General features: G+C 40.6%; 1 protein-coding gene across 2 annotated transcripts; it reads right to left on the bottom strand.

The window, feature by feature from the left end:
* Positions 1–463: 463 nt before the first annotated feature.
* LOC143274830 (uncharacterized) lies at positions 464–16,623 on the bottom strand. Of its 2 annotated transcripts, XM_076578770.1 has the most exons (8): positions 16,443–16,623; positions 13,990–14,203; positions 13,178–13,245; positions 7,368–7,481; positions 3,911–4,343; positions 2,808–3,043; positions 2,473–2,586; positions 464–1,827 (listed from the first exon to the last, which is right to left on the bottom strand). In XM_076578770.1, the coding sequence occupies exons 1-8, from the start codon at positions 16,506–16,508 to the stop codon at positions 1,531–1,533; spliced, it is 1,542 nt and encodes a 513-aa protein (XP_076434885.1). In that variant the 5' UTR covers positions 16,509–16,623; the 3' UTR covers positions 464–1,530. The 2 variants fall into 2 exon arrangements, with proteins under 2 accessions (XP_076434885.1, XP_076434887.1); XM_076578772.1 differs by lacking the exons at positions 13,178–13,245; positions 13,990–14,203; positions 16,443–16,623 and adding exons at positions 9,810–9,919; positions 12,255–13,052.
* Between the last annotated feature and the right edge of the window lie 11,142 nt (positions 16,624–27,765).

The following is a 27,765-nucleotide window of genomic DNA, read 5'->3' on the forward strand; positions in this document are numbered from 1 at the left end:
CATCTTGGGTCTGCTTTATATTAGAAGTAAAAAAACCCAGTTGCCCACTTGTTACATTCTATGGATCTGCTATGTATAAAAGATTTCAATTTCTTGTACTTGTAGCACTGAAAAACATTTGTTTCCCAAAATGTGTTGGTCATTTTTCACCATGTTTTGCATTCTGGGAAACATTTAAACTGACTACTGTGTTCATTACTTTCATGTAATGATACCGGAAGGTGTTCTAGATTTTCATCATTCACAGTTTCATGTTGCTGCATTACTTGACAAAAGCTTTGTTGAGGACAAAAAATTTCTCTGTAGACTTCACTGGCATGTGTATGTCGAACGCTGTGTGCCAGTGTCTTCAGGGAATGCATGTGAGAATTATTTTCATTTCTTCCTTCTCTCATTGCAAGTCTCATTCATAAAACTTCCAGTGACCACACAAACAATACACAGACACTCACACATTATTCCATCATGTCAATCAAGATATATTGTACTGTACTGCATGCACATAGTAACATATGCACAATCACACCCACAAGCAACTAATGGGTGTATTCAAAATGGGTCATTTATCAAAATGGGTCATTTATCAATCAGTGCATCTGTGTTCCTTCTTCAAATGTCAAGTCAAACCACACATCATTCAGTCTAGCTTGACAGTAATACTTGGCTTCCATACATTTTTCTAAAAGAATGGGCAAGTTTGTACCTTCGATACACAGGGTAGACTTGCCTGAAGTCTTTTGAAAGCCACGTTTTCTTCCTGGGTATCCATGGGGACCTTTTGCACATACACTGATACAGACATTAATCATTTTGAAAGACTGAAGCACAACTGCATACACACACAAACCGCATGCTCCCATCTCACAACCACATTCTGTCCAGTCTCACACAGATCCACCCACAAAAACACAGGCACACCAAGCAGCTGTTCTAAACACAACTGGTGTGCAGGCTTTCATTTCCACAATTTCTGAAACGAGTCTGACTCAGGCCGAACACCACTGTCTTTCACAACATTGTAGTTCATGTCACGTGTCTGTGACTGCTGCCTGTTTGTTCAATCACCAAATTTATACAGAGTTTTTGCCACACCTTTCAAACCCACGCAGATGGTACCTACAATATTTCCCCCTGTTTTTTTTTTTAAAACCTTTTATTTTTTAAGGGAGGGGTGGAACTGGGGGTTCTATAATCATTTTCTCCCTCTTTTTCTCCTCTATCTCTACTTTCCATACAAAGACCCAAGTCAGAAAAATATTTGCAAGACTAGCTCACACATACAAAGAATCACTCCAACACTGGGACCTCTCCATAACACATCTACTGGATGGAACTTGAAGATGCATGATGTGAACTTTAACAAAAGCTATTTTCCCATCCAACCAGCTTCAGTCAGCACTGCCATGGCTCAAATCTCGATGAGGAGGGATTTACAAAAAATAAAAAAGAAGAAATAAAAAAATAAAATAAAAAGAATTTTTAAAAAAAGAAGCAAACATCGTAAATGGTCACCAATGTGAAATAAGGGAATCAGTGGGGCTGATACAGGGTGTTGTTGTATCCAAGACCACAGCCTCGATGAATGTGAGTAAACCTTCGTGAGGACTCAAATTCTCTTTCCAAATTGTTATTGAGGATCTGGGTTTCGATGATGGCCTTTTCTTCAGCATCTGTATCCAGTTTGGGTTGCTCCTCTGCTTTTTCCTCTCCAGTGGGTTTTCCTTTCATGCAGCCCATCAAACGTGCAAATCTGAGATTTTCCGATGTGCTCTGACCAGGCAGAATGGGGACTGCATTGAATGTGCTGTTCACTTCAGTTTTCTTTTTCTGAAAGAAAAAAAAAAGAAGATAAATAACTAAACAAACACAGGGATTCAATGATGCCATAGTCAGGACCACCTCTGTGTCAAATCGGTACATTCTGCCAAGTCAACAAATGTGTAAACACTAATATGTGTGAACTTGCAAACATACATCATCACTACCTAGAAATGATTTCGTATGTTACATAAAACAAGTGACAAGCCTTCATGGCCCTTGCATGCTTCCTGCTGAATCAAAAACGAAACAAATGCAAGGGTGAGTGTGCATGTGGGGATCTGGGGTAGGGAGAGTGATGTTACCAGCAATTATATATGGATCCAAATCTTATTTTTGGTCATCAAATGTTGTACCATATATTACATTCACTTGGAAAACTGCATACATTGAGAAAAATCATACTTGTAGGCAGTTCTGACTTTCTCAAACTAGGGGAAACCGAGGAAACAACAGAATTTTCCAATGATATATCCGGCCATTCCCAAATGAAGTAAAATGCTTCGTTTTAGTATCCAGGATATTTGCAACCCTGACATGATGGCCTATAAGACCGAAAAGGTTTGAGAAATCTCATGAGTCATCCTTAAAATGAGGGAGAAAAACAGAGGGGTGGTATGGGAGAACAGAGGAAAGACAAATACAAGTACTTACGTCTGAACCTTTCCACAAAAGTGATCGCTTCTTTGTCCTTTGCGCTATCTCAGCAAGGTTGTTGGTGTTTTCATTGTAGATGCTTGGGATTTTCACACCCCATGCAGCCTCCACCTGGTGGAAATAGAACAAAAACCTTCACAGTTAACCTGGGCAATGATTCCGTTGTTATCTGTACCAGTTCTAAAATGATCAAACTGATCATATCAGGCAGGTAACAGTTTTACAGATTGGACAGGTACTCATAATTCTACAACAAAATTTTCCATCAGTTCAGATCTAATAATCTACTGTAAAACATTTATAAACTGAAAATAAAACCCGGAAAAAAGTACCTGTTGTTTAGTTCTTCCTGTGCTCTCAAGGATCACTTTTTGATTGAGCGCTTTCTGCTCTGCAGTCAAACAGCCTGGCTGGCCAGGCAAATACTGTGAGGACTGTTGGAGCACTTGTACATGGTTGATCAGGGTCTGGCTCAGCCCCCCAGACCCCATCACTCCTGTGCCTGCAGACACTGTGGCCACACTGCTGGTCACCTGGGAAGACATCAGTGACGGCAGCTGGCTTCTACCTGTAAACAAACCATAAACTGCACGCAACATGTCACATCACTGGGACAAAAATAATTCACAATGATAGATCAAATTTCTATACAGCAGAAACTTCATAACAACCTTGAAAATATCATATGAAATAATCTTTTTAAGGATGGGTCCTCACTGGTGACTGGGCTACCCAATCATGTCTTTAAACGCCATTTATTACACCTGTTTCTGCAAGCAATCGACTTTTTTTTTTTTTTTTTTTTTAATCATAAAAGAACTTCCTGTTTAGAATTGACACAACCTGGATTTTACCCACATCTACATTTTTTTGTTATCAAACTGATTTTTCATCTTTGTCACTACAAGTATCAAAATATTTTTTGTCACTTGGGACACCCCACAGCACAAACAATATCTTGCCCTAACCCTCTCTTTTTTTAGAGACAGGAAGAGTACCTCTCTTTTTTTTAGAGATAGGTAGAGTATACAAAGAGTCCCAACTCTCAACTGTGCAGTGTGAGTAGCAGGCAAAAACAATCTTTGGTGAATTCCAGGCGATGAAGCCAGCAAAACTGTAAAATGTTTCTTACAGTGATGAAAGGTAATGAAGAACTGGTCAATGACAGTAATTTCATTCATTTTCATGGTCAAGAACTATTTTGTACAGGAAATAGAGCCTTGACTTGGACTATCAACTGATACGTTTTTTTCACATGTTCATGAGCGTGAATATACATCTTAAATTAAAAAAACAAAAAAAAACAAAACAACAATGCTGCTGACAGTCTCCAGAATTACTTTGTTTCATGTTTTCAATAAAGGTGATTTGTTTGTGATATCAGTAACAACACCTAGCACAGAAACTGCAACCACCTTAGCACATGAAGCCTTACCTGCCAGAACATCCTCAGCCTCCTGCACCCTGTGCCTGTACTCCTCCCTCATCTTGTCCTTGAAGGTGCCAGTGCTGGTTCCTCTGCCCCGGCCAAATTTGACCCCTGTCACTTTATACACAGGTGGCCTGTTACTCCCAGTCACTGAAGCAGTGGTGGTTGCAGGAGGGTTGGATGTCTCCTCGGGTTTGGAGCTGGTGCTGGGCCGTGGGGAGCGGCTTCTCTTTCGATCAGAATGACGGCTCCTGTGACCAGGGGATCGGGAATGACGGCGATGTCTGCGACCTGTGGATGAGTGACGGTGTCTGCGACTGTCACGAGAAGGACTGTGGCGCCGACGATGGCTGTCTCTTCGTCGTCTCTCCCTGGAATGGTGCCGGGTGCGCCTGTCTCTAGATCGTGATCGAGAACGGCTGTGTCGCGCAGATCTTCTCTGAAACAAATTGGAAAAATTGGTTGAGAAACCAAGCGCATGAAATTTATAATACTAATAAAAAGGACATTTTGTACGCCCAATCTAACGATACAAAAGCCCTGGGTGTTAAAAAAAGCACAAAAAAAAAAAGCACAAAAAAAAAGCACAAAAAAAAGCAATGACATGTGCATACTAAAAACACACAAATACACCTGAATGCGCAGACCATCCCGTTCCAACTCCATCCTACAAAACCACACCTACTCCACTCAAGATGAAGACGCACACACGTGTGCAAACACATCCTGAAACATTTGTCAAAGTCAGAACAAACATTTGTCGAAGTTAGAACAAACAACAGCCGACTAGTCAACGCACAACAGACTTCTTTTTGAAAGCTCTGTGAACTATCCACTGTGAACTTTCAATATCAGCAAGTCATGAGGGCTATCTGATGAATACTGCAAATGTCATACTTGTCTGCTGAAGCCACTTCACAATTGTTCATACCCTTTCCAGTTCAATATATTCAATGCTGAACATACTTATTTTTCAATGAAAATTTATTAACAAGCAATCACTATAAATCATCAGACAGTTGCTCTGACCACATCTTGGCTGCTGTCGAAAAAGAATATTCTACTGTGACAATGCAGTTGCAACCGCAATCAACCACCATGGCTAAGTGATTAACAGAGTGGACCAACGGCTGGGAGGACGCAGGTTCTATTCCCAGTGAATGTGGTTTTTCAGCTGGCTCCTACCCAGAGTTATATGATACAGGTTTAAATGGGAAGACTGGGACCACGAAGTATCATTCAATTTATGTCAGATGCATCTTAGGGTATGCTGCTCATATTTCCTTACGAATACTGCAAGTGTCATCTTTTGGGTCTGGTTAACACCAGGATATCTCCATGAAAGGAAGCGTAGACTACAGCCATGTTACATAGTCCCAAACCTAAATGGACCTCCTCAGCAAAACTGTAATCATCACACCATCCTCTTCCTTCATGGTCAACAACAAACAACAAAAAAACACAATGTGCCTTAGTCTGAGGCCTTTCATGCCATGCTCTCATGGTGTCCTCAGTTTCGATCCCCTTCCATTTCCATGCTTGAGGCGAGTCTTGAGGTCTTCGGTTTTGGCAGATTCATCTGGCAGACTGTAATTGGGGGGATATGGTGGCAGTCTCCACACTAGTGGGGACACTGATTTAGTCTGGCTCCACAACCGAGCTATGATTGTCGTCAGGAGAGGGCAAAGTTGGTGTTGTCTCAAGTACATGAAATCAGAACATGCACTAGTGAACATCACCCAAGTGACTCAGCAGCACTGAAGAGCCTCTTCTAACATCAGTAGTTCCTGGTAGACTGCTGACGCTGGGATCCTGACAGATGAACCCAGGTGTGGGTGTATTTGGGGTCTCTGAATGAGCTGTGTGGGAGTAGTGCTACTGAAACGGTGCAGATTATGGGGCAGCCAAAAAAAAAAAGAAAAAAAAAAAGAAAAAGAAAAAAAGAAGAAAAACCACTATAAATGAGACAATTGCACTGACCACACCTTAGCTGACCACACCTTAGCTGTAGCTGTTTAACACTTTATTCTACTGTGCCAACACCTCAGTGCATCAACCATTCACTTTCTGTTTGCTGATCTTTGCTATTTCTTTTTAGAGTTTTCAAGGTTAAAACCATGGTTCATACATGGTATTAATTACAAACAATTTTTTTTTTTTAATCGTAATTAATTTCAAAACACCAATGATCAAAAAATGTAAACAACTGCAATAGGAACCTAGATGAAAAATATTTTATTTTTCAAGTGCCAGCTGTCGTCTACTACCATAGAAAAGACTGCATTCCTGTACAGAAAGATCCCTTTGGGATGACTTTTAAAAATTCTTTCACTTTTAAATTCAAATTCACGCACAACATTTTGCTGCTATGCTTTGCTATCGCCTGGCAAACAGAATGTCTTTTTCTTCCTCAGTAAAGAGAGACAAAAGATGAAAATAACTTTTACAAACCTAGGTTATTTTCATAGGGCTGAAAAAAGGACTTTAAAGGCATGTCACTGGAAAAAAAAAAAAAAAAAAAAAAAAAAAAAAACCAAAAGGAGGAGTTTGTATTATACTCCATGTTTGGTGATACATATACTTACCATGTCAAACTGATGCAAACTAGGCCTATCGGTTTGCTCTGCTTGGCCAAATTTCGCGCGGCTAACAGTGAAAAGACGCCCCTCTTTGCCTGGCCCGCTCTTAGCCAATCAAACGCCTCTAAAAGCTATAAGTGCTGACTCATTCCTTTGGCCAAGGCTCTCCACGCCATCTTGTCAGGTTTTCGCTCTGTCTTGTCTTACTCTTTTTTTGGCTATTAAGCGTGTTCATTTGGCCTTATTTTGTTGCATGTGGCTTGTCTGTATATTTTTCTTACATTCTGTGAACTCGTTTCGACTCGGCCTCCTCGATCGTTCATTTTTTTCTACCTCTGAGTTGATCCTGTCTTTCCTTTCTCTGTTGGGGATCGAATTTTCGCTGGGTGCCTACGCGCGGTACCATGCCTCATTTGCCATCCTACGAAGGCAGGGATCATGATGCTGGGACTGATACTCGGCAAGAGACTCTCCCAGGCCTGGAGCTCATGATTCCTCCCAACAGGGACCGCGGCGATGCGAAAAAAAAAACAACAACCCCAAAACCTACGTGTCACTAAATTAAAAAAAATTTTTTTAAAGAAAAAGAAAAAAGCTGTACAAAGCCTGAAGACACACATCAGTATTACAATCATAAAAAAAAAGAGAGAAAAATTACACATGTACAAAATCCCCTAAACCACAACACCCAACCAACATCTATTCCAAAAAAACCACAAAAATCGCCCACCAGCATGGACACATTTAAAAGGTATGACCGCACGATAGCTCTCATTTCTTACACAAGGACTTTAACACCTTACAAGAACTCACTTGTTAAACAGTCTTTTTGAACACCCAAAAAACCATTTTCATAATATGCTATTCTGCATAGAAACACAGACCTCGGATCGTGAACTTTTATGATGGCGGTCTTTGGATCTTGAGCGCTTTCGTCGATCCGATGATCTTCGCCGTCTTCTGGAGCCAGAATGAGATCGGCTTCTGCGGTGATGCATCTTAAACACACGAAACAACCAACATTTATACACATTCTGCTCAGGCACTAACACCAAGACAGATATGAAGCAACAATCCTTAAATGGTAGCCTACCCTCCCCAGGGATCTTAGAAAACCTTGATGGATATTTTCATGATGTAAACATATGACGTGTACACCATACATTTAAAAAAATTTCATTATATTACCAGCAATGGGGCTGTAATGTGGATAAATAAGCCGCTGAAATTTAAGAGAATGCTATTAATGGTGTTAAATGTAATTTAACACCTAGACATTAATAGTCATTTGAGAAATAAAGTGAACCAACCAGTAAGGTGAGGCTTTCAAGACTTCTGTGTGATAATTAAGCACAGGAATCATGGAACAGAACTTGGAAGAATCTAACCGCAATGTCACAACCTTGACCTCTAACATTACTTTTGATGATTCATGTTCCCAAAATATCTTGACCTTTGATCAGTCATCCTGTTCACCAGATCATCATAAAGGAGATGACTGGAAATATATCATATTTGCCACCCTGTCAAGTTTGATTCCAACCACAGCAGCTGAGAAAATGGCAACATTAAAATTTACCACGAACACACACATTCACACACTCACTCTCACACAACCAAAACTGATTATTACACAGACTCACTTTGTTCACATACAGAAGTCAAAGGGATAAAGATAAAAGAGCTTTTACTGAAAGTTTTGAAGTAAAACAAAAATAGAAAACCATGTGGTTAATATAATAATCATCAATAAATGCATCAACCAACCATCACTCATTGAACTGTAAGTATAGATTTTACTCACCAACTAATACAAATTCAAACAGTTGTTGATTCCAATCCTGATCTGCTCAAGTGCCTCCTCGGACCTTTTATCTTACCATTTCTCCTCACTACATACTTATCCCCTTACGAAACTTCCAACACAAAAACTCTACTGAAACTGTGTGTGTGTGTGTGTGTGTGTGTGTGTGTGTGTGTGTGTGTGTGTGTGTGTGGTGTGTGTGGGGGTGTGTGGGTGTGGGTGTGGGTGTGTGCGTGCGTGCGTGCGCATCCTTATTTCACTAGTTAATCTACTTTGTGATAACCCTAAAAGTTTTTGAAGATGCACCCAAAAAAAACTGTCACTTTGCTTTTTTTTTTCTTTCAACAAATGAAAATAACATACAGAACATTCATCTTTCTCCTTTTTACATTTTTCTTGGGTGGTTCAAAACTTTATCTTATATGACGCCCTTAGGAGTTATACACAGTACAATTTTTTAACCCCCATTTCCAACCACTTTCTTGGGGGAAAAAAACAAACAAAACTAAACTACTTATAGTTTACCACACATATAGTTATAAAAATCTTTGAGTGCATCTTCAAGGAACTCTGTTAACATGACTTCCATCTTGATTAATCATCGCCACAAAAGTTTATAAATCAAGTGAGATCTTCCACCACATCAAATGCAACTTGAAAAAAATGCTTTTTTCCCCCTCACAAACTTAAAAAACGTACTATGCACCGTTTTTCATGAATTTTTCTGCAACCACTGGACACATGGAAATGTGTAATGATGGTGCTCACATGAATCAAGTATCCAAGCTGGATACCACCTACATTTGCTCAATGATGGCACTGTACTGAAAGAACAGGAACAGTCTCTGTTCCAGTTGTGTGCTATAAATACATCCTACAGCCACCAAATCGGAACTGAGCTTCATCAAGCTGTTGCTTCTCTTGGTGTATATTTACGATAGCAAGTTTTTAACATATACTGATTCAACAATAAAATCAACATCGCAAGTTATCCCTGCCTTCAAAATATGTGATAAAAACGGCGACTTACAACTACAAGTTTAACCATACAGTGACTTAGATCTACCATTCTGATAAGCTTCACTGTGTATATGTTACAACTGACTCAGACACACATGCTCAGAGCACGGTGGCAGGGCCAGGGATGAAGTAAAAGTGTGAAACTATCATCATGTGAAAAAAGAAAAAAAAAAGAAGAAGAGTATTTGTGGTGTAATACTTAAATGTTGATTCCTGGTACTTATGAATATGAGGCCTGCCTAATTATTCAACATTATCTTATCTTTTTTTTTTCTCCCCCCCCCCCCCCTTTTCATCAAATGATATTCAACAAACTGCAAGAATCATAGTATATCAGAGGCAATTAATGTATTTTTCCTGTTGGTGGAAGGATAAGGGGTTGAGGGAAGATACTCACTTGTTGCCAACCTCTTGTCATTACAATGGAGTCATCAGAACAGAGTTCCTATGCATCAACCAATATAATTAGTCATTCTCTATTGAACTGTTAAATGTCCTGTACTCTAATGACTATTGAACTGCATGAAGCCTGGGGGTAGCCCATGGAATCCAGTGAAAGACCACTCCTGTCTTGGTTGCTGGAGGGAGGTCACTCCTGGTTTTTTGATGCACCTTCAGGTGGTGCATCAGGCAGAACAACAATAAGAAAAAAGTTGAAGCAAGCAGTAGACGAAACCAGGCCAGCAGGCGGGATATCAAACTTAATAAAATAATTTTTTTTAATTTTTATTGTACCTTAATACACTATTCTGGACTTCAGGCATAAAATAACATAATTCGAATCAATATTATATCCACTGTTGAAATTTAGTGTTCATGAAGATTTTGGGGAGTCAATTTTCCATGTAGATACATCAGTATCAACAATGACAGAAGTGTTGCACTGAGCAATAAGTGATGACAGACACTGAAAACCAGGCAGACAGAGCAAGACAGAAAAATAAAGAGAATGGATTAAGATGATGAAAATCTGTGCATCCCCCCCCCCCGCCCCCCCTCAACCCTCCCTTTTTTAAATTAAAAAACAAAACAAAACAAAAAAAAAACCTTTTAAGAAAAACCAAAAATACTTTTACAGCTTATCTATCAAGGCAACCTAAACTGGCAGCAATTGTTATTCTTAACTTTGAGGCAGACATTTCAAAGTAGTTCCTATCTTTCATTGCCCACAACTGAATTTTTTTCTTTCAATTCATCTTGATTGCTTCAGTGATTACAGAGATACTGATAAGTGACCCAAATCCATATTATCTCCCTTTTCTCACACCACTGGGGAAGGACAGATTGCTGGATGCCCGAATTAGGACTGCACACTTGTCAATTTTAAACTTGGCATTTTAAACATCAGTTCAGTTAATCACAATTGGAATTGATCCAAATCATGTTTTGCTCACCATAAAAAATATATCGGTTTTTTTTGGTTAAGAACTAAACAAGTTAGCCCTTCTCAAACAACATTTCACTGAACTAATCCATGCCAGGTTAACAGAATCCATCCGTTTTAACCTACACCTGCTGTGTCAACTTAGTTACTTGCTGCATATTAATTACAGTTAAAACTGCTTCATACAGAAACAGCAAGATAGTGTATGACAGCCATACTTTGTTTTACTTTTAATATATATTAATGCTCAAGCTGAAATCTCCTAATTCTAATGTTGACATGCATTAGCAGATTATTTTCTTTCTTTTTTCTCTCATCGTTTACAAGGAACATATGCCGTAAGCTTATAGAACTTTCAATTTCTGCGATCGAAAAAGGAAATTTTCTCGAATCTGCTTATAACTGAAAAAAAAAAAAAAAAAAAAAAAATTTTTTTTTTTTTTTTTTTTTTTTTTTTTAGACACACTTGCACCCCTAATATGATCGCGTACAATTTTCCATATGAAGCAAATTTTTTGGCGTGTGTTTATGTCACTGTAGCAGTTCACAGGCTATCAATATCCAATTACCCAGTCTGCTAAGTACCAGATGTCTCCCACACATATTTGATCACTGACACAGCTTCCAGCTGCCTGTGTAACCATCATCTATGTGTGCCCAAAGTAACAACAGCAATGGACACAAAAAAATGGCTCAGACTCAAGTGACAACACACACTTGGTCAAAGCACCAAGTGGCAAGAAAAAATAAAAAAATAATTTGAATAACAAAGTTTGTTTACCATGAAAACTATGCCATGGGATTCTCAAGGGCATAAAAGTTAACAGAATTCAGGACTGAAAAAAAAACCAAAACAACAACGAAGACTGATGCTATCATGATTATAAGTACTTCTTAACACCCGACGTTCTTGTTGTGTGTCTGAACAAGGCACGTGCAGTTCTGACCAGTTTCAAAGATGCGCAAGTTCATAACTGCCATTGCCAGTCAAAAGCCCGGATGAGAAAAAAGGTGTTGGGTAACCAGCTAGCTACCCCACCCGAAACATCCCTTGCTATGAAAATGGGCCATGGTGATTCAAAGATGCATATGTGAAAAGGACTAGGGACTGTCTAGTGCCAGAATTCCCATTCAAACCAAAAAGAACAATTTTTAACAAAGGAACTGGAAGAAACACGACTTTCATCATCACATCACTGGCATCTGCCAAAGTGGGCAAGCATGAGTACATGGAAATAATCCTAGTCTTGGACAGTGTTTATTTCAGCGCCACATAGCTGGCCTGATCTAATCATCTGAATGAACCCTAGCCTTAAACAGTTGGTCCAAATCCAGGGCTTCAGCATCAGTAGCTGTTGTGGTCATGATTCGAACTTCAGCATCCATCATCTCCCCCCCAATGATGTGTGTTTGTGTCCTTGATGTGCATGCATGTGCTTGCATGTATGATTTTGAATCCCTTCTGTTTCAATAAAGATGAAAATATTTTACTTGATCTCTTAACATACTGGTCTAAAAAGAATTAAAAGTGCTGATCATGCACACTTCTCAGATCTCACTCACCTCCCCGAATGCGAGTGGCAAAGGGTATTTACCACCAGCAAGTCACAGTAAGCGTGCTCCTGACTGACTGTTGTAAAACCTATTTTAAACAGCAATAGACGTGTCAGAAATTGAAAGTTTCCCTCTTTGGCAGCGAACATTTTTTTCTTTTAGTATCTCTGTCAAGTAACATGTGGAAAGGCCTACTTTGGAATATCCGGTAAAATGGAACCATTTTGTTAAAGACTTTTCTGCTTTTTCTGGTCAGACAATTGACTAATTTCACCTCCCCCCCCTTCCCTCATATTTGAAGCAATGTATTCAATCCAACATTTTCCAAAGGATTTTTCAGAGTTTACAAACCACGCACAAACTGGCATATATTCGGTCTATGAAAGAATCAGAGCTAACAGGATTACAAGTTTATGTTGTTTCTGAACGCATAAACTATGTTGCTGCTGAAGGAATAAACCAGTAGAAATGCAAACAGTACCCCAGAAATCCCTTATCTGAATAACAAAATTTTAAAACTGCCATCTGTGTGTCTAGCAAAACCATAGGCGCACTGCTTTTTCCCTGAAAGCAACATTGAAAAATATTTTTTAAGTGAGATAGACCATAGGCGCACTGCTTTTTCCCTGAAAGCAACATTGAAAAATATTTTTTTAAGTGAGATAGATAATCTCTGCCCCCATTGATACAGATAACTGCTGGCTGAAAAATGGGAGGAACCATATTTCTTCAAAACACATATCTTGCCGTTATGAAATGTAGTCACCTGAAAAAAAAAGACATGAACAAAAACAATTTCATTCCATACAGACCCCCTGCCCACCCACCCCCCCAAAAAAAATCAAACTGGAGGAATGCAATGAGATTAAAATGTAAGCTTACTGGAAAAACAGCTAGTACAGACGATACATAACCTGATAATTTTCTTTTACCTTTGAGCTCGAGGTTCTCCGGTCTTTTTCTGTCACCACCACCTTTTCCTTGCTGACATGGCTTCTTTCTGGAATCAAAAGAAATGACTATTCAGCACCTTAGGTTGTCATATCTCACTTTTCTTTGAATGTAGGCAAAGCTGTATTCAGTTTTGATACTTAGTTAAAAACCCCTGGGAATATTGCAACTAGATCATCAACAAATTGTAACAACACAGACTCTCCCCTACTGATGAATGCCCATGCAGCAGAGGTTCGCAGACACCAGAGCATTTGCTATAGTTCTGACCAACTTTTGATGAACTGAGGAGGAAAACCTGGCCCCTGTGTGGTGGAAGTCCACAAGAAGCTCTGGGGACCACCTGCTGCACTGCAGAGGGCAGCGTACTTCACGCAGCAGACCTGATGGACCATCTGACAGCATGATCCAAGGAATGCGTAAGTAGTAGTAACAGCACAAAACACTTCAAATGCCATATCAACACCTCTGTAACGGTAACGGTACTAGCCTTTGCTTATCTTGGGTTCTAAAAATAAAGCACTGGAATACTGGTCACTTTAAAATAACCTAAAATCTATTTAGCCAAACTGTGAATGCAAAAAACATACAATAAGCAGACCTAACACTGACACAAGTACTGAAGTGGGTTATCAGTTCAATGTTCATAAAAAATATATATATAAAATATATATATCTGCAATCCTGTGCAATATTGCAGTTGCAACCATCCTGGGAGTTGGGGGTTTTTTTTGTGTTTTTTTTTTTATACCAACAGCAAATGTTGGAAATTTAAAAAACCAAAAACACTCACCAGAATCTGAAGAACTCATTGAGCTGTTCCCTGGCGAGGATCCAGAACTTGCGCGTGCAGCGGAGTCCCTCTGGTCACTCATGCTGTCATCGTCCGAGTCCGATGATTCACAGTCCGAGTCTTTGGAGGTAAATGCTGTATTGGATTGCTGGGGATCAGAATTCATCTTGCTCTGATACCCCGGCGAATGTTCTGGAGACCGTTCACTTGATTCCTGCAACACAATTGATTTTTTCTGTTTGAGTCTTCTGTTGCCAGAAATGGCAAACCAAAACTTTGACCAATCAATCTCTTTTATGTCTATAACATTGTATAGAAATCATGAGACAGGCAAAAAGTTGGAACTTATATAAACTTTAAAATAAAAAAAATTTAAAAAAAGACAAGAGAGCTCGGCTGGTAGGGAAGGAGGTTGTGTTTTTTTTTCAGAGAAAACAAGAGAGGTAAGGCCTTCAAGACTCACTTGTGACACACAAGAAAGAATTAAAAAAACAAAACAACTCAATTGTTAAAATGCGTTCTGTATTTATTATTATAAAGCTTCAGGTTAAAAAAGAAAAGAAAAAGAAAAAAGAAAAAAAGAGGCCTGAGTGCAGATTCGGACAAGACATGTTCGGGTGGGAAGAAATTCAAATTGTCTTACTGCACTATTTTGTTCTATGAATGATGTTCAAAAATTAACATTTAAACACGCTTTTTTGAAGGGCGATAAATTAATTGTGGTATTCAAAGTGATAATGCTGTTTAAATCATATTAAGGTTATCTCGGGCATGTAAGAATTCTGTTAGGGCAATTTAAGTCCGTGGCAAAGGAGACATGGCCATCGCCGCTATCACACTGCAACATTTAGCTGTTTTTCTTTGGATCTAGATAGTTTTACAAGTTACACCCACCCGGAAAGTACAATATGGTGGATTTCTCATTCATGTTCATTCTAGTTAACTGAGTATCCACTTTAACAGATTCATATGCAGTAAACACGTTGATGATGTAGTCTGTCACTGAAAAGTGTATGTGTTCTGTCCAGAATTTGTATTTCCATTTAATTGTGAACAAGAAAATCAAGGTCACACCGTCTTCTCACTAACATTGTAACAATAGTAACATCACCAATGCTACTTCAACTGAGATGCCTGAAATGGTCTGAATGAAATAAACCTTTGATGATACAATTCTGGAGACTTACAAACTCTTATTGGTATGACTTAATTGAAGTAGGTAACCTCCCCTTTGCCCGCCTGACAAGCGCCCTCTTTTTCCGGCAGCCATCTCGACTCTTGTTCCTGTGCTCTTCATACGGCTAAGTTTGGGTTTTTTTTTCGTATTTTCTATCTGTCTGTCATTTCTCTGGCATTCTTGTTGTTTGTCCAATTATGTCTTCAGCAGGTCACAAAATTATGTGGCTCGATTAGGCGATCGGGCTAAAATTCAGGTGTGATCGCAATCGATTTGCGGATACTCTGGGCCCTCTACTTCTGGCTCTCTCAACAATGTCAACCTGCAACCTCCTCCACTTCCTCTGGTCGACTCCAGACCCCCACCACCTCCTACGGTGACTTCTAGGGGTTTGTTACCCCCCACTCAGGTCAGTGGTGCCATTAATGCTATTTCTTTCAATCCGTGTACGGACTTGATGCAATCCCGAGTTTTCTGGGCCCTGCCAGTTGACGGTGCACGAGTCGACCTCCTATCTCTTTGCCCATGTTCACAGTTCGCTGGTCAGGCATCTGCTTATCGGATGTGGTGTAGCGTATATGAATTTGTCCGAACGCAGTGACGCCTCCTTGAGCTACTGAAACTGAACTGAAACTCACAGTTTCAACAATGTAATGTACAACAATCCCTTTGGGGAAACACCACCATACACTGGCTTTGGATCCGCACGCTAGACCGGGCCCTATGTGCGTTGCGTCCGTGGCGGTGGCCGTGACATCGAATCACGCACCCCCCAAGTTTACCACGGACACACTGACATACATAGTAACAAACACATACACACACGCAACCGAACACCGGGTTATAGCATACTCAGTTTATTTACACAGGTGAGTCAAACATGTCAAGTCACTAACAAAGTAATTATAATAAAGTGAAGGGTATGGCCTCGGTGTTTATGTACTGGCGGGCACTTTGGTCTACAGGAAGCTTAAGTTACAACCAAACGGATTTTCATTCAGCAAAACGAACCCAGTCGCGAAGTAGGGGGTTGATCAGAAAAACAAAACAAAAACAGATGAAGGCACATGCACGCTATATGCAGCAAGTCGCAGAAGGTCTGATACGTGTGTAGCGGATTGATAAGAAATAAAAGAAATAGGTGAAAACGCAAATAAGACAGCTAAATGTCCTTAATTTTCTTTTCAATTGACCTCCGACTGATCGTGGCACGTTTTTGAATGGTAATACCATAGCCCAAACAAATGAGTTTTTAAACCCAAGATTGTAACGTTACCTCTCTGTTTCGATCAACTCTTGGTGTATTGGAGTCATCGTCGTAGGCATTAGTTATCATGTCCATGGTGTCTTGTTTTGTATTCTTGCTTCTCTCCGCTTAGTCTTTCACTGCTTCGAGCTTGCTCAGCTAATGCAAATGGCTGCCGTGTTGACGGGTCTGTTCCATGAATGCTGTTGTCACAAATGCCCGTATGACCAACGTCACGTTGTACGGTCATGTGACTTGTGTTTGAGATCATATAAACAGCATGAGTGTTTCGTGAGCTGGTTGGATAGACAGGAGTATTTTTCGTCGTTCAACATCACAACTGTTGATCAAAAAAAGTAGAAATATTGTGCTTTGGGGCTCCTATAATACAAGAAAACAAAGAAAATAACACCCGCACAATTCATTATTGCAACGGCATGCTTTCTAAAGACTGTTCCACAACATTCCATACTTTCTTGGGGAACTGAAAAAGCCGTGTCTCACTGAGTGGCAGCAGAGCGGCCGGGTTCGACCATTATTTATATTCTCGTCACCTAGTAGGTATATATGATATGAACCTATTATGCTGAATCTATTTTGCCATCAGAGGAACCTTTATTACCGCTCATTCATGGCATATTATTTTGAGGTGCACATCAGTACACTGAAGACAACAACCCTATCGCTTGGGGACTCAATGAAAAAAGAAAGACACTGGTTGTCACGATAACACGTTGTTTTTTTATGATGACTGAGCAACATTTCATGGACAGCCACTTTGGTTTGTGCCCTTGTACTTTAACTGGGGATGTTTTGCTGGGACATAAGGTGGTAACTGAGAAACAGTACACAAATGGCGTAGTGGAATTCTGGCGAATGACTTCTTACTTCGGCTACTGAAATACCAGGAGTCTATTAAGTAAAATTAAAAGATAGTCGCCGTCTAAGTGTCTAAAACATAAACTACAGAAGCCCGGCTGCGACACACATAACCGTCACTAATGCCGGACATAAAAGTTGTAGAGAAACACGGGCAGGGGAAAGATTCCACCAAGAATCACTGAGGATCAGGATCAGGATAGATACGTCACAAAGGCCAGTATGGCCATCGTCACAATGGACGTGGGAGAGCGCATGCAAAAGACAAAAACAAAATCCAAAAACAAATTTAAAGATAACCCAACAACTCTACTATTAGCGATGGAAAACAGTAGTTGGCAGGGAACTTTTAATGGACGCCTTGAATGTTGTGATCGTTCCTGCACACACAACTCCTTCCTCCAGCTGATTCCATTCTGCTTTTGTTTCCCCTTTTTTTCCACAAAAAATGAGTACTTCAGCTGGTCTGTCCTGCAGAATAGAATGATGAAGCTCTTGCTGTTATTGGGAGTTCTTCTTCCCCCTATATATATTGTCTATGTCATTATCTTTACATGAAGTAGGTTTGGATCTTCTGCTGGTCTTACTTGCAGTGGTCAAGAATGTTCCTGGTGGTAAGGCTGGTATTTGGTTGCCAACAATCCAAAACAATGTAGTGAGGCGGGTGATTTTACAACGATCCTCTAAAGGTGGTAATTTCTGAATTTGTAGCATTTGCGTCACACAGCCTGGATCCCTTGATCTATAATTCCCGGTAATAAATGTGGTGGCCTGTCGCTGGACCCCCTCAAGCCCGTTTTGATAACGTTTTTGAGGTGATGTCCCATATTGCTGTTCCGTACTCCAGTGCTGAATGGACAAGTGGGTTATATGCCATTCGGCAGCTTTCTGGGGGGCAGTTCCTCAGGTTTCCTCTGAGAAAGCTGAGTGAGCAGTTGGCTCTTTTGCAGCTGTTTGATGTGTGGCCGGTCAATTTCAGGTCGTTTTATATCTGTACTCCCAAGTAGGGGTTTTGTTGTACTTGTTTTAATACCACTCCATTTAGTCGATAGAAGTTGGGTGATTTATTTTTGCTGGATTGGACGTAGCATTTCTGCGCATTGAATTGCATTCCCCAGTCTTTCACCCATACTTATAGACTGAACCACCTGGGGTGAAAGAAAGTTCACTGAGGCCTATTTTTGTCACCAGTCACTTTGATGTTAATGTAACACTGGAAATATAACACTTCGCATCTATCACGGAGAAATGTGGGTTCCAGACTGGCACAAACATAATGCAAACACTGATTACCTCAACATTCGTCATGACCTTTGTGCAATTAGTAATCAGGACATATTCTGTTGTGTCCTGCAGTCGTAAATTCACTTTTACTGACAAAATAGATCACTATTGAAATACACTACAAACTCATATCAAGGGTTTGTATACTGTGAAACTTTTTTTTTTTTTTTAATTTGTGTCATAAGGATTCTAAAATTTAGAAAGCCGCATTTATGATATTGATTCTAGAATGACGGCTTTAAGCCTTTAGGCGAGTTGTTGCATTAAATTATGCTTACAGAGTCAAAGAATGAATAACATGAGAAGTGACACATCTGAGGGCCCAAGACCTGTTAAAATATTCCTCGAGTCAAGCTCAGAGTTTCTACAGTTACTAATAATGAACACCACCATGTACGAATAATTTACACACACACACACACACACACACACACACACACACACACACACACACACACACATATATATATATATATATATATATATTTATTTTTTTTTTTTTTTTTTTTTTTTTTTTAAAGACTTATGGGTATTTTCAGTTGAGCTTTCTCCTTGGTTGTAAACATTTCCCACAGACTTGACCAAACAGAAGCAAAGTTAGGTCAGCACCATTCAAGACAAAGTCGGCAACTGTCTAACACAGGAAAAAGACATCATAAAAAAGTGGACTGGGTAAAATGCTCTCAACTCTACATCAAACAGAGCAACTAAAAGGAGACCCAAGTGTGCTAGCAGTGCAGGATTCATCAAATGAGGTTGGCTTCCTAATACTCGTAAGTAGATTGTATCAGCAGTAAGCCGTGTTGCTGAAATGTGGCAAGATTGCAGGTATTGACAACTCTTGCAACATGGCGGAGACTGGGGCAATAATTCATATTCTAACAACCATATGCACATGCCATATACCCAGCCACTAATCGTCATTCTTCCTATATGGAAAAGAAATCTCCAAAAACTTGAATGGCAAATTACCGCACAACTAGTTCGATTAGTCATGACAACGTAAACAATGTAATGCTCAAAATAATTCTGAATATGATGCCACAAGTAAGCAGCACTATTGCAAAAGAACAGGTCGGTTTTCGCAAAGGCTGAAGTACCAAATAACAGATCTTTAACCTGCGTACTCTCTTCAAAGAACACCTCCAACACCAGAGGGAGTCTTCAAAATTTTAAGAGGACGTTTGACAAATCATGGCACGAGGCACCATGGACACAGTAAAATAACGGAAAAACATAATCAGCACCATCCAGCAACCATACTCCAGCTCACATAGGATGCTGCTGGAGAGTGGTTTCATATGTTGGTGTGAGTTAGTTAGGGCTGCCTCCCAGCTGTTTCCCATGCTTTTTAACATTTTTTTTGGAGCACTGGAGCCGGCGGCAGACTCATGACTGACGAACGAACTTGAAGATCGTAATGCATAAGCGTGCGCTCCCTCCGCCCGCTCCCCCCTCCCGCCTTCCCCCTCCCTACCCCCCTGACACACACACTGCTCCAGTTTGCTGTCTCATGCCCAGCTCCAACCCTTCACGAACACAAGTACATAACCAGATCCACTGGTCTAAATATTTTTCAGGTCAGTGACCCAGACCCCACCATCCACACACACATGTAATACAGATGTATCAATATGCACACACACACACACACACACACACACACACACACACACACACACACATCCTCACTCATAAAGGCACACACTTGTGCGACACACACGTGAGGCACAACTGTGACCGGTTCTCAACACAGCTGATGTGTGTATAGTTAACGAACAGCCTGTTTCCATTTTCCCTTTGACACAGCTAAAAAACAAAAAAACAAAAACCAACAAAAAATTCCCATAAAAACCCAAACATCTACATGAATAAATGAAAATTGATGGATAAGTTATCATTATTAAAAAAAAAAAAAAAAAAAGAAAAAAAAAAGCCGGCTAAAGATGATCCTGTCAAGATGACCAGTCTGACCGGAAGCAGTCACCCCCCTGCATCCGGTGGCCGGCCCCATCCCAGTCATCATCAACCGGCCCACACATGTTCTTAGAGATCGCCGCCATCACCAGAGAAAAGAATAAGAAACCGGGGCGGTCGCCGGACATCAGTCATTGACCTGGGTCAACCGAAAGATTGTGTGATTTTCCATGAAAGAAACCCCCACAAAAACAAACAAACAAAAAAGACGAATCTATTGATTCATGGCGTCACTACCAAACGGGAAATGTTGCAATTTTGATTGCTCGCCTTGTCGGCAGCTTATGCCTATTTTGTGTTGCCAACCAGTATTTAACTGACATGTTCTTCGGGTTTGCTGTGGCTGTCAAATGTTATTCTTTGTTTCTTCAAGTTCTGAATTTTGTCAGTGTGCGCCAGAGCGAGTGTGCAAGGATGTGAAAGCCGCCAATGTGTGTGCGTGCAAACGTGTTTCTCACTCTGTGTGTGTGTGTGTGTGTGTGTGTGTGTGTGTGTGACTAAAAGAAAGTCGTATCCGTCACTGAAAAAACTTGAAGAGAAACTTTCATAACTATGTGGACTTCAATATGTTTTGCATGTGTATAGGTATTCACTCCATGAGATTTTCTGTTATCGTATGATTAGATACGATCTGGTCTTTAGAGAAGAATCAGATGTGCAGGGAAGATGTTAACTGCATAGTATGTTTGTACTGGAATCAGATTTGCTTTGAGTCAGATTACAGTCAGATTTGACTGACACTGACTGCCAGTGTTATCACTAACACAAAACGAGAGGGGGAATCGTATGTTTTGGTAATGATATCATTGTTGTTGTTGTTGTCGTTGTTGTTGTTCTTACTGTTGTTATTGTTCTTGTTGTTCCTGCTTGTCTGTCTGTCTGTCTGCCAGTCTCAGCCGTCTCACAGAGTCTCTGACTGTCTCTCCTTCTCTCTCTCCCTCTCTCTCAGACTCTGTCTCATATATACATATAGGTATATGTAGGTGGGGCAAAGGAAGAGGTTTTGGAGGAAAAGGGATAGTTTCTCGTAACTATTTACCACATGTCATTTCACGCACGCGCGCGAGCGCGCGCGCACACACACACACACACACACACACACACACGCACGCACGCACGCACGCACGCACGCACACAGAGTCTCAGTCTCTGTATCTCCGTCTTTGTCTATGTCTCTCCCTCCACCCCCCTCTTTCTCTCTGTCTGTCTCTCTCCTCCCCCTCCCTCTCTCTCTCCCCCCTCCCAGGCTCTCTCCCCCCCCCCCCTCTCTCAGGCTCTGTGTCTCGGGTTGTAGCCCAGGGATGTCTTCAGACACAACGCCGTAACATGAAGTACTGACTTGTGTCGCGCCATGTTCTCATTCCCTTGGGGTTTTGTCGTGGTACTGTCTCCGAAAAGAGAGCACAGCAGGGTGAGAGAGAGACAGAGAGAGAGAGAGAGAGAGTGTGTGTGTGTGTGTGTGAACTGGTTACTTGGTATTGTACAGGGACAAGTTGAACAATAGAAACCTCCTGCTTGTAAAATATGAAACACCGGAAATGTGTTCATGGAGGCCGCGTTCAATCGTATGTACACGAGCTACATAAAATACACGCTGCATTAAAACAGGACTACAAAGATACTAGCACAGAGATACTTGCAAACAAGCATACCTTGGTTTAACCATTCCACCCGGAACAAAAATGCTTACCGAAAAGGTAAGTTTTCAAATCTGACTTAAAGGAATGTAGATCAGAGGAATTTCTAAGAGATGAAGGTAGAGAGTTCCACACTTGGGGAACCTGAGCTCTGAAAGGCCTATTTCCAGCGCATTTCAGATTAGTCCTTGGAACTTTAAGCAGCTTTTCAGAACTGGATTTTAATGTTCTGTGCGGTTCATATGTTTCCAATACAGAGGAGAGATACAATGGAAGAGACTTGTCAAAATGTTTGAAGGCAAGTGTTGCTAACTTATAGTGAATACGGGACTCAGTTGGAAGCTAGTGTAACCGATTCAGCAGAAGTGTAACATGATCAGATTTCTTTTCTGCAAGAACCAGCCGTGCAGCATTGTTCTGAATTTTCTGTAATCTGTTGATGGAGGAAGATGGTAAACATACAAGAGTGGAACTGCAGTAATCCAGTCTGGACAGGACAAAAGAGGAAACCCACTGAGCCATATTTTTATGTAAGGTCTGACTGAGGCTAGCCTTCAGAGATGAAAATTACATGAGCGACACAAGAATGAAATTTGGTCGTTCATAGTCAAGGTTTGATCAAGATATACACCCAGGTATTTGGCTGATGTTTGAAATGCTACTGAAGCAGGGCCAAACGTAACTGGGTTCTTTTCTGTTGCCTTAAGACGAGTTAGGTCTCCTACGGTTAAGAGTTCGGGTTTGCCTTCGTTGAGCTTTTAGCTTGTTTTTGTCCATCCATGTTTTTACATCAGCTACACAAGCTTCCAGTTCAGTAATGACTGTTAAAATCATATGGTGCAGCGGCTTTTTGTAATTCTGTGTCATCTGCATATTTATGGTTACCAAATGAGTGCCTTTTGAAGATGTCAGACAAAGGTTGAATGTACAAAGTGAACAAGATAGGCCCTAAGACTGATCCCTGAGGGACACCAAACACAAGAGGAATGACTTTAGAGGTGCTATGTTTTACTTTAACCTTGAGTTGACGATTTGAAAGATATGGAGAAAACCATTTTAAAGCAGTAGATTTAATGCCAAAAGTAGTGCTAAGACGATTGATAAGAATTTGGTGTCTTAGCAATGCACAATTATGTGCGCATAGCAACACACAGACAGAAACAACGCACGCAGAAATATTCACAATTAATTATCAAGAGGAACTTAAAACACGTTTTCGCAACCACAATCATAACATTGACACATCCATGTAAAAACCTTACTTGAAAAATCAACATCACTAGAATATTCCTCTACCTTTATTCCATCAACTGTTGTTTAAGACAGACTGCCTGCCTAACTCCACATGTTCTTTTTGTCCACAGTAGCAAACGGACAACAGAGGAGAAGAACAGAAAAGAGGAAGGAAGAAGAAAACAGAGTAGCGAAAGTAAAGAAGAGAAAGAAAAATTAAAAAAAAACAAAAAAAAACAACGAAATGTCCGACCAGCCAGGGGAACAGGAGGGCGGAGCAGGCTGGCACCCACCACCACACTCCTAACTCTGGAGATCTTTTCCCCTCCATCCAGCTTTTGGAGCCCGTTTTTGCCGCTGTCACCGTCCGCCTTTATCTCCACGACGTCCACGACAACCAACAACAACTCCGCCACCACCACCACAACAATCTGTAAAAGATTTAATGGGAACATAATTCGAAGTGGAAGGTTTCAGAAGGAGTTTGTTTGTTTGTCAGATTCTTGATGGCATTTGTTTTGTGACAATTAAAAAGATTAAATAACATTTAAGCCAAGCATGGAAATATTTTGAAGTATAGGTTGTGTGAAATGTTTTGTTGTGAATACATTCTAAATTTTGTGGTTGGTTTTTCTTTCAACATTTTTTTTTAATCAAAGGTTTACAAATACATAGTGGTGTTTTCCAAGTGGGTGTGGTGTGGTCAAGTCGTTGGTTCTTATATAAACGTGCTAAGTAACATCGCAACATTTACTTTCTGTTTGTTTGTCCAATTCATTATTGCATTTGCAATGTGACATGACTCAAAATAATCTACCATTAAAGCGAGCTCGGAAATATATTGAAGTGTGTACATGTAAATATCTTAATGCAGATATGTCGTAAAATGCAAGGTTTCTTTCTTTTCATTTTTATTTATCATTTAGTTTGTTTTGTTTTTTTCTTGGGGGGCGGGAAATTTTACACTACATATCTGTGTGGAATTCAGGTTGATCTCTCTTTTGGAGAACACGTGACCACAGTGGAGCCACCCTTTTTCTTTTTTACATCACCACCACCACCACCACACACACATGTAACCCTACCCGCTGCCCCATCTTTCTCGGCCCGTCCACCGAAATGGAATTTGTACATTTTAACACCGACACACAAACTCTTAGTCTTCCCTTTTGGAATTCATATGTATTCTGCATGATAGGGGTAAACAAGCAAAACAGTCATACACGTAAAAAGTTCTATGTCAATATGAGTGTGCAAGTGTGCATGACTGCAAACGGATTAACTCACTCAGTACGGACAGTCCTCTCTTCTCCTCAACACAGACCCCTCGGATGCCCAGTGGGTGTCTGTATGACCCAACCTTTAGCTTCCGTCGTCAGATCTGTGGTATTCTTTGTCAACATTCACCTCTTCAGTATAAGAGCGTTCCGCTTGCAATATTTTGATGATGGTAATTGGGATGAAACGCTGTTAACGTCGTCTCTTTCGCCGTTCGTATGGAGAGAGTTAAATGGTAAACGATTAATGAGCACCCAATCAGGTAATCTGGTTATCACTCAAACTATGTGTTTTCATACAAATGTGCAAAGTAACATTGTAACATTTACCTTTTGTTTGGCCAATTCATTATTGCATTTGCATTGTGACATGATTGAAAATAATCTGCCGTTAAAGCGAGCTCGGAAATATATTGAAGTGTGTACATGTAAATATCTTAATGCAAATATGTCGTAAAATGCAAGGTTTCTTTCTTTTCATTTTTATTTTTATTTATCATTTTGTTTGTTTGTTTTTTCTTGGGGGGCGGGAAAGGGGAGGGGGAGGTTACACTACATATCTGTGTGGAATTCAGGTTGATCTCTCTTTAGGAGAACACGTGACCACAGTGGAGCCACCCTTTTTTTCACTTTTTTTTTTTTTTTTTTTTAAACACGTCTGCAAACGTATTTGCTGAACTGCAAGTAAGTTGCACTTTTCCTAGGGATTTTACCAGGGACTATACTTGATGCCTTTGGTTCTTCATCGTGTGCTATGCGCTTACTTCATACATGCCTCGGTAACTGGTCAGTCTGATCAGTCTTCTTCCTCGTTCGCCTCCCGTTAGATGAGCAGCTCGGTGTCCTCGATGAAGGCTGCCGTCCGTCGCAGCTCCTCCAGGGTGCCGTACAGCTTGGCTTCCACTGCTGTCGGTGTTGGCCAGTACTTCCTCCTGGATGCTGCATGCGTCGTACACTCTGATCAGTGAGTGGAATTGAGTTGCAGGTCACTAAACTTAAAAAACGAAAGTACAAATTAAATCTTTTCCGAAGAAATAGAAGAAAATGATTCAAGGCATGCACATTGACCGGCATTTTCGAGGTCTGTCTCTAACTTGTTTTCTATCATTTTTTTTCACTTCATTTGTTTTGTTTTATTTACTTTTTAACGTCTAGTAGGCACCGCATATCTCACGAAAAGAATACCGTGTGTCAGTCATCCCACATGCTTTTCCTCTTCTTCTTTGTTCGTGGGCTGCAACTCCCACGTTCACTCGTATGTGCACGAGTGGGCTTTTACGTGTATGACCGTTTTCACCCCGCCATGTAGGCAGCCATACTCCGTTTTCGGGGATGTGCATGTAGGCTATGTTCTTGTTTCCATAACCCACCAAACACTGACATGGATGACAGGATGTTTCACGTGCGCATTAATTTTTGTGGCTCCTGCTTGCGTATGCACATGAAAGGGAATGATATGGATTACAGGATCTTTAACGTGCGTATAAGTTTTTTGGTCTCCTGCTCGCGTATACACACGAAGGGGGCTTAGGCACAAGCAGTTCTGCACATATGTTGACCTGGAAGAGAAGAAAAATCTCCACCCTTTACCCACCAGGCGCCGTTTGGGAGATTCGAACCCAGGACCCTCATTCTCAGTAACTGGCCTCGGAAAAGTGTTTGTAAAGACAGAAAGAGAAAGAGACGAAGAGAGAGACAGAGACAGAGACAAGGACAGAGACACACAGAGAGAAAAATCTAAACTTTTTTTAATTGAGAGAGAGAGAGAGGGGGGGGGGAGAAAGAGAGAGAGATCGAAACTTCAAAACTGAGAGATAGAAACAAAGACAGAGACAGATACAGAGACACAGACAGGTACAGAAAGACAGAGAGAGAGGGGTGGGGGGGGGATAAGAGAGAGAGAGGAGGAGGAAGAAAAATCTCAACAGATTACGAAGCAAATTAATCATAAATTAATCCTCTGCAAGCCATTTCCATGCCATGGAGGAACAAGAGTGACAATGTTACCACCCCTGTGGGGGTAGCAACTCAACAAAGGAGGTGAGGACAGACACATCAACTGAACCACAGCTCTTGTGGATTTCAGTGAAGTCAGTGGAGCGAAGAAGAACAGTTGCGGTCCCAACGTTGTGTAACCTCTCGAAAAGAGCCGTCGTTGAACCAAACCCAGCAGTAGATCTCAATGAGGCGATAAGTGGGTTACGGAACGAGCGGTCATTACCTTGGACATACAATGCTACAGGTCCTGTCTTCATCTGCTTCTTCTCCCTTCACAGGGACTGTCTGAACACTCATTGTGGCACTGCACAGGACTGTTCACCGGTGTAGCCTTGGCTACTTTAATCCCGGGGTTTGAACCAGCCTAGGCCATGACATTGTCCTCCCCCTTGTGGCTGGAATCCCTGTGTCACCCAACTAGTCTGTATCACGTTTATGTCAACGATGAGCAGGAGAAGAAGAAGAAGAAACAGCAGAACAATGAAATTTTATATAATGCCTCCCAACACTCTAGGAGCTTTACAATGATTGGGAAAAATAAAAGAAAAAAAAGTAATAACAAAGGAGCAATAATATGATATGGTGTATAACACAAAAACTTGCTAGCAAACATATACAAAAGCTAAAAAAAAAATTGTTTTAAAAGTCAAACGTTTTCAGAGTGCAATGAACTCAAAAGTGATAACGTATAACACACACACACACACACACACACATACACACACACGCACGCACGCACGCACGCACACACATCTTTTCAAAACCCGTCTGTAAGCATTCTCAGTCTCTAACTTTGCAACATCACCTCAATCATTGCATTTGAGAGCTATGATAGAAAGGTTGTTGCAAGAACGTGTTCCGCATATATTCACCGTTTTTTGTTTGAAATCAGTATTAATCAAGGGGTTATTGGTCTAAAAATTGGATTGGTCCCTTTTTCCTTTATCTGTTTGGATAATTATGTTGTTGTTTTTTGATCGAGAATACGCACATTCCGTCTTCTGAACAATCAGGTACTGAGGGTGTTTTAAATTTGTACAAATTTGTCTGCAAGTTAGAACAGTTAAA

Source organism: Babylonia areolata, chromosome 29, assembly GCF_041734735.1.
Source record: "Babylonia areolata isolate BAREFJ2019XMU chromosome 29, ASM4173473v1, whole genome shotgun sequence".
Taxonomy (NCBI): Eukaryota; Metazoa; Mollusca; class Gastropoda; order Neogastropoda; family Buccinidae; genus Babylonia; species Babylonia areolata.